The sequence below is a fragment of the Serpula lacrymans genome (genome assembly GCF_000218685.1).
Source record: "Serpula lacrymans var. lacrymans S7.9 unplaced genomic scaffold SERLAscaffold_5, whole genome shotgun sequence".
Lineage (NCBI taxonomy): Eukaryota > Fungi > Basidiomycota > Agaricomycetes > Boletales > Serpulaceae > Serpula > Serpula lacrymans.
The window spans coordinates 1,585,401-1,603,989 of NW_006763294.1; the positions used below are offsets into that span (position 1 = coordinate 1,585,401).

Below are 18,589 nucleotides of genomic sequence, written 5' to 3' on the forward strand. Positions count from 1 at the left end.
TAGCTCCTTTGTCTTATATCTTCCTGGATGACCTGCAATAACAGAGTCGTGGTTTCGTCGGATAATCTCTTCCCTTAACGTGGCATCCTTCGGTACATAGATCCTGCCTTTGAATACTATGCGACCGTCCTCGTCTAGCCATCCATCCTCTCTCCTCTCTATCTTTCCTTTCATCTTTTTTATCAATTCATCTACATTTCCTTTTCTCTTTGTAATCCATTTTGAAATCTCTAATTCTTCCTCCTGACTATCTGCGATCTTTTGTCTTTGTTCTGGAGAGAGAGTCATTCTTACAAATAGTTTCTCATCCAGTAGTATGACGTCTTCGTTGTCGTTTTCTCCTTTGTTATGATCTGACCGCCTTGAGAGAAGATCTGCTTTTATATGCTTCCTTCCTGGCATATGATGTATCGTGAAATGATACTGGCTCAACTCTGTCATCCACCGCGCCTGTCTCCTGTTCAACTTCTTGGGTTCTTTGAAATACAGTAGATTTTGATGATCTGTCCATATTTCAAATTCCTCTTCTGCGTCTATCAAGTAATGCCTCCATTCGTTAAGTGCCGTCATGATGGCAAGAAGTTCTTTGTCATAGATCTCGTAATTGCGTTCTGTGGGGTTTAACGCTTTGGAGAGGTATGCAATTGGCTTCCAGTCATCTTTTTGTCTTTGTGATAATACAGCACCCATAGCGAAGTCACTACTATCCGCTTCTACTTTGTATTGGCCATGTGGTACTGGGAGAGCTAACACCGGGGCTGAAGCTACACGTTGTTTTAATGTGTTAAATGCTTCTTGTTGTTCATTTCCCCAAATGAAGTCCTCTTTTCCCGTTAACTTGGTCAATGGTTTGGCTACTTCCCCGAAGCCCTCTATGAACCTTCGATAGAAATTTACAAATCCCAAGAATGCTTGTATGTCTTTCTTATTTTTGCATTCTGGCCATTTGCTGATTCCTTCTACCTTCACCGGATCCATGCGAATTTCGTTTTCTGAGATGATCAGTCCCAGGTATTCCACTTCTGTCTGTTCGAAATCGCATTTTTCTGGTTTAAGATAGAGATGATTTTTTCTCAGGATTTCTAACACACGTCGCGTCGTTGCTCGGTGTGTTTCTATATCCTTTGTGAATATCATGATATCATCTAGATATATGATTACTAATCCTTCATCTATCAACTCTCTAAAAAGCGTGTTCATCATCATTTGGAACGTGGCGGGGGAATTTGTCAGTCCGAAGAACATGACTAGTGGTTCGAATAATCCCCGATTTGTCCTAAACGCCGCCTTATGCTCATCTCCTTCTCTCATTCGGATGTTATTATATCCCCATCTTACATCCAATTTTGTGAAGTATTTGGCTCCACTCAATTTGTCTACTAGTTCCCCGATCAACGGAAGTGGATATCTATTTTTGATGGTGATATCGTTTAGCTTCCTATAATCTTGAACTGGTCTCAACTTCCCGTCTTTCTTTTTAATGAAGAAGAATGGCGATGCAAATGGGGACTTTGATGGTCTGATCCGTCCCGATTCCAGATTCTCTTTTAGGAACGCATCTAGTTCTTCTTGCTCTCCTCTTGCCAATGGATAGATCTTGCAATCTAGGGAGTGATCTCCCGGTATTAGTTCGATTGCATGATCCCATTGTCTTCTTTCAGGTAATGTGTCGAACTCCTTCTTATCAAATACGTCTTTGTATTGATGAAGATGTTTTGGCACTATCTTTTCGAATCCTCCTTCTTTTCGATCTTTGCCTGCGGCTTCTGCTAACTTCTGTGCCATTGTGCCTTGGGCTCTGATGTAGTAATATTGATCGTCGATCGTGGCATCTTCGAAATTATGGAGATTCACCTGTATCATCCTCTCATCTTCTCGTAGTTCCTCAAAGAATATTTCAGGATCTTCCTCTGGATCAGAGATTCGGATCCTTGGTCTACATTCTTCAGGACACCTTTCAAAGGTCAACTTCGATTCTCTCCAGTCTATTTTAGGATTATGTTTGTTCAACCATTCATGTCCTAGAAACATTTTTCCGTTACCCAGATTGGTTACGGCAAGATGTATCTTTTCGACATGTCCGTCGATTTCCATGAGTAGTATTACAAATTCATTGATGGCTCCGTTTTTATTAAGAGTTCCATCTGCGTTATAGACTGGAATAGGTCTCGGTATCTTCCTTGTCTCATATCTTTTGTCTTTCACAAATTGGGAGTCGATGCAACTCCCCGTGCATCCACTGTCCAATAGTGCTTCGACTGTTTCTGTTTGGAGAGTATCTAATGTAGTAAGCTTACATTTTACGTTCATTTGATTGCCTTGGGTGCCCCTAATGTACTTTTTTGGGGAGGCAATTTCTATGATCGCTTGTATAGCTTCTACTTTTGGTAACCGGTTGATTTCTTTGATCGTTTCCCGGGTTACTTCTCTCGTTCTTTTTTTATGTGTCCAGGCACTTAGAATCCCAATGGATCTTTCTTCCTTTTGGTCTCTTAGCCTATCCACTACCCACTCTGGGGTCCAAACTTCTGTTCTAGGTTTTTTCAAAGGGGTTCCTGACCTTTCTTCTACAGTCTCTGCTGCGTTTTCCTCCGTAGAGTTCGCCGCATCGGGTGTAGGAATCTTAGGTTCTATCGTAAATGCTGCACTTTTTAGTGATTCGCCCGCCGTCGGAACTGCGGATGTCTTATCACTCTGCGCCGCTTTTACTCTAGTTGCATCTTTTTCGTTTCGGATTTCTTTCTTTGTCTGAGTGGAAATAATTTTATTGTTATCCGCGCTAAAGCAGCAGCTTAACAATTCTGAGTCACATGTATCTACAGTCAAAGGAAGAAACCGATTCGAAACGTCTTTAGGCTCAGTCGGTCGATGCGGTACCGCTGGCCTCTTTAAAAACCCTCAAGGAGTTTTTCCCTTTCCTCTTTCATCATCTTTTCCAGAAACTCTCGGACATTAAATTGTGGCTTCCTTTTTTGTGCGTCTTTGCACTCGAAGCTTCTACGTCCCTTTTCTCCGCATCGGTAGCATCGTCCTTCCGTGCGGAACTTTGCCTTGTCCACCTCCATTCTTTCTCCACTACCGGTATAGGTATATCCGGTCCCGTCTTTCTTCTTCTCTCCTTCTTTCTTTTGTTCCGAATAGGGTTTCTTCCCAGTATCGGAACCTTTCTTCTCTTTCTCTCTCTCTCTCCAAATATAGTCTATTCTGATGAGTTCCCTTTTCCACTCTTGGTAATCTCTTGGAATGTGCCCGCCGTAGATCACCCTATCCACTAGCGGTTTGTTCATATTCCTTCTGAGTAGAGATACTAGGAACTCTTCATTTATTCTATTTGTGTATCCCGCCCATCTTTTCTTCTCTTCAAACCTTTCAAAGAAGGCTTGGGCGGTTTCGTTGCCCTGTCTCAGGGTCAGTATTTCGTTCTTGGCAGTTTCTTTTTCAAAACTGTCCTTGAACCTTTCTTCCATTTTGTCCGCAAAATACGGCCAACTTCCGTACGTGTTTGTAATATCGAGCCCCAGCTGTTGGGCGTCGACTCGGTTCTCTAGCCAATCGGTCCGGAAGGCCGCGGCTTCTCCTTCTTTCATAAAAGATAGCACAAAGCTTATCTTCTTTCGATCATCTTTGAAATATACGGCATCATCTTCGAAATGCAGTAATAAGGACTCTCTAAAGGCCCTATACTTTTTCTTATCTCCGGAGAAGTTCTCGGGTTTCTCCAGTGCCGTTCTACTTCTTTCCACCTTTTCTGGAGGTGGCTGTATCTGTTTCTTTAGTTTTCTTTGCAAGACGCTCACTTCTTCGAGTGCCTCGTCTAGCTGCGATTGGTAGTGCATTTGTGTCTGTCTTATTGCCTTTTCTATTTCTTGTTTTACGTATGCTTCCAATCGCGCTTCTTTCGGGGGGGGAGTTTCTATTCTGGGTAATGCGTCCATCATTTCCCTGGTAAATGCGCTGTCCGTACTGTTGGATGGCTCGGGCAGATCGCGATATTCTAGGTTGGACATTGAGCGTGAGTTGGGGAGGAGGGGGAGTTTCGGATTTGATTAAAGGGGATGGGATTCTGATGGGTTCTATTTCTGGTAAAGGGAATTTCCCTTTGAATACGTAATCTTGAGAGTAAATGTGTTGCTCTCCGATCCAAATGTAAAAGTCTCTACTAAGCATAGAAAGGAGTTCACCAGTGATAAGCTGGATCGATACACCGCTTTCTAAGATCCTAGTAGTCTATCTATTTCTCTTTGAGTCAAAGTGGTCCTCTTCAGCCCACTACTGACTATGTAGGTATGGTAACTATTTTTGTATTTTACGAATTTTATGTAAAAGGTATAGTGATAAATTGGGGTCCGAACGGTTGTCCCAATGTGACCAGCTTATTAGGCTTTCAGTCCTTCTCCCGACTGGCGGACGCAAATGCGCGGCCTGGTCAGAGGAAATCGAAAAATGAAACTAGGTAAAACCGAGAAAATCTCAGTGGTTCCACACCAAAGAGATTATGATGATATAAATGTATTTAGAGGGGGATGGTTACGAAGGAGTCTTGGGATGAGGAAGGTGATACGTTGGCGGGAAAGAAAGATAAGATGGTGTCGGGGCGAGTAGGGATGTGATGGAGTGGAAGAGTAGTGGTGGTTTGGGTTGAGTGTTTGAGTAGGGTTAGGATTAGTAGGATGATGATGATGGTGATGATGATGGTTGTTAGGATTGTTGCTGTTAGGTTCATAAACGGTACTCGTAGCAGTTGTTGATTGTGTAAAACCTCTATCCCCTATACCGAGTTAACGGAGGGATAAAAGCTTTTAATCAGACAAGTAGTGTTTCAAGTAACGATTGAGAATTAATCAACAACTGAGGAAAGTATGTACATGATGGTCTACTATATATATGTTTCTGAAAGTCAGCCATGAGGCGCTGACTGATGTTCTTTGTAATAATTCTAGACTCGTGTCACGTGGTGGTCACGTGATCTGATATAACTACGTGTTATGTTATCCGCGCTAAAGCAGCAGCTTAACATATCTTATCTGTCATGTGATCAGATATCAAAGAAATGAAAAAGGAAATTAGCGCTCAGATTAGCGCTTCTGGTTCAAGTCGTGACACTAATGGACTATGAGGATGCTTCTATTGACGATCATTACTACCACATTAGGGCACAAGGCACAACAACCTCAGAAGCTCAACAGACGACAAGCTAGATGGGTTATGGAATTGAGCAACTATCACTTTACGCTCCACCACATTTACAAAACACATCAAAGCAGATCTTCTCTCGAGACGAGCAGACCATGAAAGGGGGGTGGATGACAATGAAGACGTAATCGTTCTAAAAGCAGAACATTTCCGTATGATGATTTCACACAATGAAAGACAACACATGGCAGAGCAATCAGCCGATGCAGTGGAACTGTACAAATGGATTTGCAAAAGAATGATGAACGTAGACGAAGTAGCGCGGAAGATGATAGAGAAAGGAGAAGACAGAGAGAAAGGAATTTGGATGGAGGATGAGATGTTGATCTTCAAAGGAAGAATCTATATTCCCAAAGACGGGAAATTACGAGAACATATCATTAAAGAAAACCATGATTCCACGGTAGCAGGACACCCCGGACAGTATAAAACCAAAGAACTGGTAACTAGATGGTATTGGTGGCCGTACATGGACAGAGATATCCGGAAATACGTAGAAGGCTGTGAAACGTGTCAACGCACTAAGATTAACCATCAAAAGAAAGCGGCACCGTTACACCCAAAAAATCCCGACTAGACCATGGGAAATCATTACCACAGACCTAATCGGACCGTTGCCGGAATCTCTGGGTTATAACATGATACTCGTAGTGGTAGACAGATTCTCGAAGATGATAAAAGTCATGCCAACTTATGACAAAGTGACGTCGGAAGGAGTGGCCAGATTATTTAGAGACAATGTCTTTAGAAATCATGGCATACCAGAGAAGATCATCTCAGATAGGGGACCGCAATACGTCTCCAATTTCATGAAAGATCTCTACAAACTCCTCGGGATAAAAGGAAATCCCTCGACCGCTTATCACCCACAGACAGACGGACAAACGGAACGAATTAACCAAGAGATAGAACAGTATCTCAGAATATTCATAAACCATAAACAAACGGATTGGGCAGAATGGCTACCATTAGCGGAATTTTCATACAACAACAAATCACACTCCGCAACTGGTTACAGCCCCTTCTTCCTAAATTCTGGACAACATCCGAAAGTCGCGAAGGGAATCAGAAGTACGGTAAAGACAGAGAGTGCGGAAGAGTTCGTGAAGAGGATGGAAGAGGCAAGGAAAGAAGCAGAAAAATCGCTGGTAAAAGCAGCAGAAAACATGAAAAAACAGTATGATAAAGGGAAAAGAGAGGCTATCGTTTACAAAGAAGGTGACAAGGTATATGTTGAAGCAGAACATATTACTACTGATAGACCTGCAAAAAAGCTCGACGATAAAAGACACGGACCCTTTACCATCGAAAAGAAAATAGGTGAAGGAGCCTATAAACTAAAACTTCCTGGACGATGGAAGAACATACATCCGGTTTTTAACGAGAAACTGCTAACACCATTCCGAGAACCAGAGTTCGAAACACAGAAAAAACCAAAAACCGCACCACCGGTGATAGTGGATGGAATTAAAGAATACGAGGTAGAAGAAGTTCTAGACTCACGATTGAAACGTGGGAAACTAGAATATTTAGTACATTGGAAAGACTTTCCTAAAGAGGATTGCACATGGGAAACCGAGTCAAACCTAAAACATTCATCGAAACTTGTAAAACAGTTTCATAACAAAAACCCTAGTGCACCTCGAAGGATAGAATTTACTCTAAACTATCAACCCTTCGAAAACTTTACTATTCCAACAAAAATTCGAAAAACATTGTACAATTGGGAAACAGGCAAACTAGATCCTCACTTTCGGGACGAAAGTCCTAAGGAGGGGGTAATGTCACGATCATACCCATCTGACTCAGCTTTCTTATCTAATCAAGAGATAAAAACTCTTATCTCACCTTATCTAATCTCTTCCTGATCTAATCTTATCAAGTATCACGTGATCTATTAGTAATACACATTACCAATCAGCCTCACTACATACACATGTTAGTTACCAATACGCTACGTCATACCTCCCCGTAGCCTCATGCCTTTTCCTATATAACCAGCACGATATCCATGTACATATCCCAGTTGTAGATTTACTCTTTTATACTTGCTTGTCTGAACACTTGTTGAGATTTAAGTCCTACGCTGCTCGGGTCACCGGCATACAGCTAGGGTCTTTACACTGGCCCAATTGGTGTTGAGGTTTACTACACTGTTCATCCAGTCTTTAATAGTTTTTAATTCTCCTGAAGTTATGGCTCCTCAGAGCAGCGGTGTGCAGATTGCCTTCTGATAGACCATACTCATGGCTTCGTTATTGATTCCACTTTTCCCCGCAGATAGCATCAACCTGGAATTAAATGCAACTGATTTTTTTTCTGGTTTCATTTTTATCTTCATGAGGGATGCTGAGGCTGTTTGTTTTGATATTTACTATTCTGAAGCTGGTGGTACAGGATTTTTATAAAGTGTGCCCATGTGGTGTTGTTGGTTTTATATCCTTTCACCTTGGCTTTGATCCAAGTTGCTGCTATAACATCTTTCATATAGCATAGCGCTATAGACCTTTTTCTTGTCTGAGTTGTAGATTATGTCATTGATTACAAAGATGCATGGAGGAAATCCATCTTTGCATGAAACCTAAATTATCAATGGTATTTCATCTGCAGACAGATGGACAAGCAGAGAGGCTTAACCAGGATATTTATTAATGACAGGCAAACAGATTGGGCCAAGTGGCTAAAGATAGCCCAGTTTTCATACAATATCAAACAGTTGTTGGCTACAGGGAAGGCACTACCCAAGGTTAGAAGGTTGTACCTCCCCAGAATAGGTGTAGAACCTGGTAAAAGCAAAAGCAAGGCTGCGGGAACTATGGTCAAGAACATGAAGTCTGTCTTAGATGCAACGTGCAAGGCACTATTCAAAAGTGGAGCAGATGAAAAACAGGGCAGAGCATAGACACTCTAAGGCCCCTGACTACAAGGCTGGTGACCTGGTCTGGTTGGATACCAACCACTTAAAATTAAAAGATTGGCAGTCTAGAAAACTGACCAAAAGGTGGATTGGGCCTTACTAGATTGAGAAAGTTAAACTAAATGCAGTGGTACTAGAATTCTTAAAATGAATGAGGGTAGTACCCATGGTTAATATCAGCTATGGGACAGCGTGTGGACCGGCCCGGACTGGTTATGCTAGAATATACTGTGACATACCAATACTCCATAGGATAATAGCTCTGATTTGTAAGCCAGCCCAGTATGCAACAGCTATACTGTATAAGATTTCTGTGGTTGCATGTCATGTTTAAGATCCTATATTGTATAACCTTGGCCATATAGCTCAATTGGTAGAGAAGCTGGCATGTATCCAAAAAGCTCCAGTTTCAATCCCTTGTCTGATCAATATCCAATCTTATCAGGTTGTATGTTAGTTTTGGTGATTCTGCACCTTTGTGCTACTTACATATTTTCATTCCTTTCTCTATCTATTCCTCTACCATTCAGTATTGATTGTGTTCTCTATTATTTCACCTTTGTGGCTCCTTTGTTTACTTTTGTTTATAAAACATCGGACAGTACTGCAAAGTCCAATGCTTTCTAGAGTCCAATGTGAGTAACTAGAGAATAGGAAGCATTGGACTCTGCAGTACTGTCCGATGCTTTGTAAACAAAGGTAAACAAAACAGCCACAAAGGCAAAATAATAGAGAACACAATTAATAGTGAATGATAGAAGAATAGATAGAGAAAGGAATGAAAATATATAGGTAGCACAAAGGTGCAGAATCACCAAAACTAACATTTAGACCTATCCTTGCGCTTTTTGAACCTCTCCATATCCTCTCCATACCGCCTCACCTATTAAGAACAAAGCTTGAAGGAAGTGTCTAGCCACTTGCTGGGAGCAATCAGGGACTGGATGTATATGGTGTAGTATAGGTTCAAGGAGAAAATGGCACACGTACCAAGTATAGTTGATCGCACATGTCCTGCATGTGGAAAACTTATGAAAACACCACAAGGTGTCATGGCTCACCTATCAATGTCAGCAATGTGTGCTTGATATAGGAAAGGAAAGAGAAGAGAACTTGAGGCAGACAACCTAGGCCCTGAACAAGTAGTATTTGATGAAGTCAACTTGGATGAAAATGTTTACGACCAAGAAGATTATGACTCAGATGGGTCAGAAGATATATTCCTCAACACTTACAAGAACCATTTAACAATTTCCTGAATGATCCTGCAATGCAAGGCAACACCCAGGATGACTTGAACCCTGACCCAGAGATGCAGGCTGGCAGTTCACATCACCCCCACTCCCTGCACTTTAATCTGGATGACAATGATGATGATGATGAAAGAGTAGTGGAACAAAATGAGAATGCTGGCAAGGTTATAAGGGTGGATCTGGATGCTCATAATAAATGGAGGGAGAGTTTTCACCAGTTCCATCAAGATAACAATGAAATGGACGTTGATCTTCCAGATAATAGATGGGCTCCATTTTCCACAGAATTAGACTGGAAATTTGCACATTGGGCATTGCAGGAGGGGATTGGCCAAAAATCTCTTGACAGATTACTGGCAATTCCTGAAGTGAGTGATGCCTCCACACTTTGATTCATGTTTTATGTTAACTGACCTCCAACCTTTACGCCAGCTTTCCCAGAGACTGGGCCTTTCTTATCAAAATAGCAGAAGCCTTCTAAAAATTATCGACTCCAAAATTCCTGAAAGGGCCAAATGGCACTCAAAATATCTACACTTTGATGATTGTCCAGAAGAAAAACACTTTATACAATATAGAGACCCCTTACAAGCCATTACTTCTTTGTTGGGCAATCCAGCACATGCGACAGACATAGTATATAAACCCTCAAGAATATTCACAAATAGCAACAGGGATGATTGTATATTTAATAAGATGTGGAAATGGTGGCATTCTGTACAGGTTAATATATTCACACCAGTGGTTCCTTTCTAAATTTCATACTTATTTCTTTGATTTTAGGCTCTTCTACCTCAGGGAGCATCTGTTGCTCCTGTTATAATAGCGACAGACAAAACTCAGTTGACTCAGTTCTCAGGCGACAAGTCTGCATATCCGGTGTATCTTACACTAGGCAATATACCCAGCTCTATTAGGCGCAAACCCTCTCAGCACGCTTGTGTACTTATTGGATATCTGTCTGTCAATAAAATGGTGAAAAAAGGCTTAACAACAAAGGAGAAGACAGCACGTGTTCAAAGACTTTTCCATGCCTCAGTACGGATGATTTTGGAGCCACTTATTGAGGCTGGACATAAAGGAATGGAGGTTACAGGTGGAGATGTGAGAAAAATTCACCCTATTCTTGCTTGCTATGTTGCCGACTATCCTGAGCAATGTCTGGTGACTTGCTCAAAGTATGGAACATGTCCCAAGTGCAGGTGTCCAGCAACAGACCTTGAAAATAAAGCAGCTGGGGAACCTAGGACGTCTGACTGGACTCTCTCTGTCATTAATCAAGCCTCATCTTCGAACTCAAGGAGAGAATTCTTTGATCAATGTATGGATAAAGATGTATCTGGAGGTGTTTACAGGCTATTTTGGGAAGGATTTCCCTACTGTGATAATCATCTTTGCATTACCCCCGACGTCTTGCATCAGTTATATCAAGGTGTCATTAAACATATTGTCCACATGTTGCCAAGATCTTATGGGTACAGAGGAACTGGATGCAAGAATATGCACTTTACCTCCTGCATATGGATTAAAGCATTTCAAAAATGGTTTATCGCCTCTTTCTCAGATATCTGGAGGCGAAAGAAAAGATATGGCCAAGATACTTTTAGGATGCCTTGTAGGAAAACTCCCCAAGCAGGCAATTATCGCAATTAGATCACTCTTGGACTTCATTTACATTGCTCAGTACCCCACACACAGCGATACAACCCTTGGATATCTATCAGATGCTCTCAAAACATTCCATCAAAACAAAGCAATTTTTGTCACTCTGGGTGTTAGAGAAAATTTCAATATTCCTAAATTTCACTCTCTACTACACTATGTCGACTTTATTCGCTGGTTTGGGGCTACAAATAACTACAACACAGAAATGTTTGAACATTTCCACATAGACATGGCCAAGGATGCATGGAGAGCATCAAATCATAGGAATGAGTGTCCACAAATGACTACCTGGCTTACAAGGCAAGAAAAAACTGTGTGGTTTGAATGCTATCAATTTTCTTTACAAAATAGATCAGTTCTACGTCAGCAAGATACTCTCCAGAATTCGTCTGGCTTAGGTATTAACATAGCCAAAGTATCTCCTCTTCCACAACAACCCCTTCAATCAATTCAACAAAACCACCAATGTCATGGCTTCATACGTGATATCAAGGAGTTTCTGAATCGCCTAATACACGGTCAGCCAGGTTATATGTCCAGAAATCAAGTCAATATTGCAAATGTCCCATTTGATTCACTTGACGTATTCACTAGTTTCAAACTCACTCCAATTCACCTTGGAGATAATGCTAGTGCAAGTGTAAAGTACAAAGTCATCAAAGCAAGACCTAGGTCCAAAGGAATTGCTCCATAGTTTGATAATGTTGTTGTATTAGACTCATTAGAAGCAGAGTCAACAGGTGTTGCTGGTAATATTTTTTTCTAATTTCAAGATCAGTTTCAAGTTGTGAATTAATATTTCATGACATAGGTACACATGTTGGAAGAGTTAAAGTAATCTTCAAGCTTCCTGCCATTTTTCATGGTGGTTTTGTTGGTATACCAAAACATTGGCCCAAAATTCCATTGGCGTACATTGAATGGTACACCAAGTTAAAAGGTAGTGCAGATCCAGCACATATGATGTATGCGATTACAAAACCTGCACTTGGAGCTGATGGTACTCCACCAGCTTCCATAGTACCATAGAGCAGTATACAACAAGGCTGCCACTTGTTGCCTTTGTTTGGAAAAGATCAAGTGCCTGCTCACTGGGGTACAGAAAATGCTTTGGATGTTTGTGATAGATTTCTATTAAATAATTGGGCTAGTTTGTATGCGTACCAAACTATTTGGTGAATATTAATTCTATCATTATTAGTATCAGAAAAAGGTTCTCATAGACATAAATGAGCTGGTATAGCTGTTATAGCTGACATAGTAACTATAAGGCTTCACATAAAAATTTATTGGCTATAATAGGAATTTAATAGCTATCATAGCAGCTATAGAAACATATCCAGCTATATAGCAAAATGGTTTTTCCTGATGCTGGTCGTTGAGCTTGAGACTGTTGGAACTTGACCAGTAAATATAATTTTTAGTTTTTTTAGCTGCTTATGTAAAAAAATAAGCAAGAACTTAAAGCATTGAAGCAGTGGAACAAAACCGAAAAGGTGACACATGTTTTGGAATGGTTCTGCAATTTCTGGTTACACTGGGTCACAGTGGCACTCATAGACAAAATCAGGCGGATCTTACTAGTCAAATTCCGCCAAGTCATACCAAGCCCCGACACTGGTGGTATGTGCGGTACATACCAAAGCAGTGTCGATGATGAGAACTGTTGTTAGAAAACCACACACAAAAACAAACTAACACACAATCCTCCCAGATTCCACGGAACTTGTTTATGGGCTTTGCCTCCTAGAACAGTGGAGTGGTCTGGTTGTTCGTGGGGTGGTACGTATAAAGATCCTTCAAAGTAAAACCCAGAGATGTATGAGTGTGGGTTTTGAGGAGGAGGGATAGTTGAATTTGTAGAAGATAGGGGGCTTAGTGACGAGTATAGATGAGCACTACCTTGCTAATCGTAGCACAAGGTAGGTTTGAGAACGACAATATGATGAGGTTCCCAGTGATAGCAGGCTCCTGACGCACAAACTGTAGTGCTCAGAAGGACTCTAATCGAAAGGGATGACAATAACTTCAAAAATGGGAAGTGACGATGACAGCAGTTGACAGTAGTAGAAGTGGGAAGTGTTGTGACCACACTGGATCACAAGTAGCAGAGTAGTGAACTTGAGAGTAGAGAAGAAGTCTGGATTGGAGTTCTTGTTGTTTTTACAAGGTAAAATACAGGGGTTTATATAGTAAAAGAGAAGTAGGCTATGCACAGTATAGCTGTGCAAAAAGAATGAGAAAGAATATGAAGGAAGGAATGTACGCTGACGAATCCTGCGTAGGTAGTACAGGATAAGATTGTCAAAAAAAGAAAAGAAAGGGATAGAACAATAAATGCTGTGAGTAATGTCACAGGTTTGTACAGCCATAAAGTAAAGTCCAATAGCAAAAAGAGAGCAGGAAGATCATGATGTCATGGGAAGATGCAGTAAAAAAAAGGGCAAGGCAAAACACTATCAGTATCAACACAGTTCCTTTATTGTCAGTCAGGCATTCTAAAAAAATATGTGTCCATAAAAATGATTCAAAATTCAAAAATAATCGCACTGTAAATGAATGTTCTGCTGAAAAAAAAGAAACTGGAGCCACCGGTCCACCACCTAGTCCAAATCTGATAGTTCCATGGCCTTACCAATGGACTGGTTGTGTTGGACCACCTGATCAAACGAGGGAGGGAGAGAAGTAGTTCCAATTTGGAACAAGTGAGTCCCAGGCAGCGTGTGGTAGGTGTAGCTGTAGCGAAGACGATGGACAAAAGATAAGTGTACCCAAGTGAATGGGACAGCGATGAACATGGGCGACGCAAGGGGATGAACCTTCTCCAGCTCAAAAATTACCCACCCACGCTCCAACCAGGCAAGACGAGCGACCGATGTTTTGATAGTATATGATGGCAGATCGACGTCATGAAGATGGACCTGTTGCCCTATTTGGACCGGCCGCCGGGGCTTTGCTGATATCAGCAGTGGCACGTGGTAGTCAACGGATCGGCGATGGAAGCGGATAGGAAGTGGTGACATCAGAAATGGTGGGGGTGCAAAGAAGATGAGGAGGAGGAGGGTGGAGGTGATGGAAAAGTGGATTAGAATGGGGATCCAGAAACGACCGTCGGGTGAGAATAAAAAGGAGAGGAAGGGGCCCATGGTGGGGCTAGGCAAAGGAAGGGGAGTAAGGGAAACGACAAAAGCGAGGGCGCAATGCAATGTGTAGCCAGTGGCGACGCAAAAATTTGCCGAAATGCCGAAATGCGGAAAGTACCGAATGGAAAAGCAAAGGTGAGCGTGACTGGATTGCCTAATAGAGGTGGTGCTGATCAGCCACAAGTTCAAAAAGGGCAATATTAATTACTATTCCACGTGGCACTGTGCCTGTGTGGTGCAAAGGTGAGTCTTTTTGAATATTCGCTTCGTTATTGACACCTGTCCATGCTACCAATCAACTTTGGTGCATGACAGCGGAGCTAGTGGTCTTTGATTGATTATCTTGGTGTGTGATTACCTGTTTCAATTGCCTAGTCACGACTTCATCATTGTTTTCATTTCTTCAGACACTTTGAGGCCCCAATCAGCTCAGTAAGTATCTGGCATTGTAGGGGCCTACCTATTGATGTTTTCTAGAAAGATATTGCGATATTTCCAGCACAAGGTCTGGTCAAATCTGGTCATCTTTCCTTTCAAATTCACATTTCTGGTGTAACAACCAAGAGTTTCTTACTCTGGCGCACAACTTGAACAAGCAAAAGAGAAGAGAGGAAGGGATCACCCCTTAGGTTTCAACGGGTTTGTTGTGCTAGACAACAGGAGGACTCGCTGAGTCCTTCCCCATGTATTGCTCCTGTATATATACTAAAATACATGAGGTACTGTACAGTTGTAAATAAGGTTTAAAGTCCAATGCCTAGCATGTGACCGGTCACATGCTAAGTCTAGACACTGGTCAGGTGTTGTGTCACATGACTTGGTCATGTGACTATGAAAAGTCGAAAATGTAGAATAAAGTAATTGGTCACATGACTGGTCATGTGACTTGGAAAAATAAAAGTAAAAGTGCAAAAAGTGAAGTGTAAGTAGGTACTGGTACATCAATTGTATGGGTTCAAGAGCATAGTGTCAGGTCTGTTGTTGTTGCTACAGATAAGCTATTCTCTAAATTCTTTCACAGTTATATTCTCTATACTCTATTCTACATCTGACAATTTTCTAGCTACCTGTACAGTGATCTTTGAGCCTCTGGAGGCCCAAGTGCATATCTCTTACCAGTTGCATCGGGTGTCCAACGATAGTACCCTCCCACACGTTAGTGTGAGTCAGGGAAGACTTTGTCTCGCCGCTGACTGTCACAGGCCAAGTCACGTCATGTGATGGCGTCAATTGTGGACAAGGTCTATGTTACGCGTCTGTCCATCACTACCCTGTTCACCATGACCAACGCCACACCTTCATTCACGATTGATGCAAAAAATAAGTCTTACAAACATCAATTCTCGAACATCTACTTTACAAGATTGACGATGCTCAGGAAAGCAGTGGAGCAGCGCGCAGAAAAGAGATGGAAGAACGTGGCGGGTTCGCATTGTTATGACCTTTGTTGAAGTTCATATCATGACATTTTTCAGGTAAACCCACATATGTGAGACGTGTGCTTGACGTTGTTAAGTCTCAGCTATGTTGGATAGTGGGGACTGTATACATAGATATGCCATTGAAACCCAACGTGCTTCAGGACATCGGCCGAGATGTGAGTAGATTCCCAATCAATCTGACTGTGATTCTGACTTGGGCTCATAGCACTCAATTGCCCCTCCCCCTCCTCCTGTTAAGTTCAATTCAGATAAAGACGTCGTCATGCTTGAAGATGAATCTGGGCGCATTACACTTGTAGGCGAGAAGGTAAAGGTAGCGTGCCTCGTTACAGGCGTCATTGTCGCAGTGCTTGGCGTCGAAACACTGAATGGTGAATTTGAAGCCATCGACGTGAGCATTGCTGGCCTGGCACCATTTTGTGAAAACGGGGGTGAAGTGGAGGATGTCATGAACACAGAAGGTATATCATTTCGCCGAATACTGCATCTATTGAGACTCCACGATTGTCCCATAGAACCTGATTCCTTACCGCCGCAGATAGATGAGTATATTGGTATTGTGTCTGGGCTGCAGATTGGTTCGCCCTCACCTATCGACGCCCAAATTCAGATGCTTGTAGAGTTTCTTGTTGGTGAAGCAGGCGGCCCTGAGGACCGCAAAATTGCGGCCCAAGTGTCATGCCTCGTGATAGCTGGGAATTCTTTGGCTATCCCGATCTCCAAAGAGACTGACAAGGATGACAAGAAGGACGTACGTATAATTCTGGTCTTCCACAGCTGGAATGGGAGCTGATAAACGAGTATATAGCGACGTTTCAAGAAGGCTTCCTCCCATGCCACCTTTTCCCCCCATCCAGCTGCTATGCTAGCAGCGCATTTGTTGGATCTGTCGTCCGTCCTTCCTGTGCATATTTTGCCTGGCCCCGACGACCCAGCAGGTGCAATCCTTCCTCAACAGCCTTTCCCCCGTGCAATGTTTGGCAAGGCTTCATCGTCAGAGACATTCTACTGTGAAACAAATCCAGTGTGGCTGAATATAGAATGCGAGAATACAAAACATTTACCCCCCAGCAAAAGGACGAGTACATCACGATCAAAATCATCATCACTACATTTGAAGCGCAATATCCTCATCACATCGGGTCAGCCAGTACTTGATATGTACAAGTATCTCTCTAGCCCTCCATCGACTTGCCTCAGCATCGCTATGTCGACTCTGATGTGGCAGCACATCGCACCCACCGCGCCCGACACACTGTGGTGTCATCCGTTTCGCGATCGCGATCCTTTCGTGCTTCATCAAACACCAGATATATATGTTGTGGGTAACGCACCAGAGTTCGCCACTGCTTTAGTGAGGTCAGGGGACGAGGATGCTAAAAAGGAACAGCGATGCAGGGTTGTTCTCGTTCCGAGCTTTGCGGAAACAGGACTTCTCGTCCTCGTTAACCTCAGGACACTCAACGTCAGATGCGTTGGCTTTGGGCTTGAGGGTACGAGTGCCATGAAGAAAGAGCTTGACAGCGAAAAGGAATGAATGCGTAAAGATCACTTCCCAAGCCAAAATATGTCGACATATAACACAGGTGTTACGTACGGGATCGCAAACAATCTTACTATCTACTTCGTGTAAGTTGAAGATAGATAAAAAAACAAAAGTGGTCTCAAGAAGAAAATAGGCTTATCTCAGTGATATCTCGGATTTTGGCAAGTATCACTCGAATTGTTTTGTCTGGTGTGTATTGCGTAGCCTTCAGTTGTTGGTCTGTCAGGTAACCAGGTCTTTCACGTACAATTCAACACTGGCACGACCTAGTTGCTCCAACCTTCCTTACTTTTGACATGTGCAAATTTTGCCATGCCACATCACTTGCCTTTGACAAGCCAATCTTTGGGTAGCTCTTTTGACTTCCAATTGCCCCACTGAACATGGTGATGGGTCAGGATGTCTATTTTCCCCTGTGTCAGAACTGTGACCTTTGGAGTTGTTGGAGTCCAGAGAGTGGAAGGGCAAGAGTGAGTACAGAGTAGTGGAATGGAGTATGAGATTGGGGGCTGACTTAGCCTGTGTGCTAGACCAATCCATGGACTTTGGTTCCTAACTCAACGACAAAGTGAATGAGGGGGGGTATCATATCTGTACCGGAAGACAGAACTCCGGCAGTTCTGAAGGAGTTATGCTCTGGACCCAAAACCCCTGAACCAACGGTATGCTCGGGATTACATTCCTCATGGTCTGCCGGTTGGTATAACTCTGCGCTTCATTCCCACATGATACTCTGGTTGTCCGCTCCAATACTCCTGCACCGGACTTCTAGTTTGCCATACATTTTTCCTTGCACATTCTAATATTCCTCATGGACTCTGTAGTTAGACCTTATAATACACTTCTCGCACATACATTCTCCTCTCGCTAGATAATTGTCCACATGAAACTCTGTACCTACATTATGAGTTACTCCTTACAAGCTCCTGCTCCCCCAACAGTATATAAGCTGTAACTCCTGTACTCTGTTCCTGTAGTTCAAATATCAACTAGATTCCCTCAATTTCTTACCAATCCTTTTCTGAAGTCCTTTCTGATCCTTCTCCGAAGGATATTTACTCTGCTCCCTTTCATCCTCTACTTCTCCTCTGTCCACTTCCAACGAGTTAGGGATCAAGGTCTGTGGAAGGGTCTAGTGCACGAGCTAAGCCAAATCCCCATCTCGGCCTTTTTACTCCATTACTCCATCCTTGTACTCTGCAGCTCTGCTACTCCGAAGAGGCCATGGTTCTGACAGGGAGAATATAGGATTCTATAAGAATAGAGTGAAGACCCTTCGGAGAAGGGCCAGAATAACCTAGAAGGAGACAGACTTTGTAAAAAAAGTAGGAAACTAGTTAATAACTGAAATGGTGGAATACAGTGACTCCAAAAACCCTTTCTATGTTGACTCTGGGTATCATGCATGAAGCATACCATCAAACAGTTTG

The 18,589-nt window shown here is 42.4% G+C and overlaps 5 protein-coding genes across 5 annotated transcripts; 3 read left to right on the forward strand and 2 right to left on the reverse strand.

The window, feature by feature from the left end:
- Positions 1-2,888: 2,888 nt before the first annotated feature.
- On the reverse strand, positions 2,889-3,182 carry SERLADRAFT_385384 (uncharacterized protein; the record flags this gene model as incomplete). Its single annotated transcript, XM_007316680.1, has 1 exon — positions 2,889-3,182. A coding segment is annotated over one exon (294 nt), but the record flags the coding sequence as incomplete, so codon positions are not given.
- On the reverse strand, positions 3,179-3,595 carry SERLADRAFT_385387 (uncharacterized protein; the record flags this gene model as incomplete). The annotated part of the gene is made up of 1 exon (XM_007316681.1): positions 3,179-3,595. A coding segment is annotated over one exon (178 nt), but the record flags the coding sequence as incomplete, so codon positions are not given.
- A 5,785-nt stretch (positions 3,596-9,380) lies between these two features.
- SERLADRAFT_407308 (uncharacterized protein) lies at positions 9,381-10,586 on the forward strand (the record flags this gene model as incomplete). Its single annotated transcript, XM_007316682.1, has 3 exons — positions 9,381-9,731; positions 10,147-10,459; positions 10,519-10,586. 3 exons carry the CDS (start codon positions 9,381-9,383, stop codon positions 10,584-10,586), a joined length of 732 nt encoding a protein of 243 aa, XP_007316744.1.
- A 248-nt stretch (positions 10,587-10,834) lies between these two features.
- Positions 10,835-12,057, forward strand: SERLADRAFT_368127 (uncharacterized protein; the record flags this gene model as incomplete). The annotated part of the gene is made up of 3 exons (XM_007316683.1): positions 10,835-11,546; positions 11,577-11,666; positions 11,840-12,057. The coding sequence occupies 3 exons, from the start codon at positions 10,835-10,837 to the stop codon at positions 12,055-12,057; spliced, it is 1,020 nt and encodes a 339-aa protein (XP_007316745.1).
- A 3,334-nt stretch (positions 12,058-15,391) lies between these two features.
- SERLADRAFT_414551 (uncharacterized protein) lies at positions 15,392-17,442 on the forward strand (the record flags this gene model as incomplete). Its single annotated transcript, XM_007316684.1, has 5 exons — positions 15,392-15,596; positions 15,647-15,768; positions 15,819-16,074; positions 16,129-16,364; positions 16,422-17,442. 5 exons carry the CDS (start codon positions 15,392-15,394, stop codon positions 17,148-17,150), a joined length of 1,548 nt encoding a protein of 515 aa, XP_007316746.1.
- Between the last annotated feature and the right edge of the window lie 1,147 nt (positions 17,443-18,589).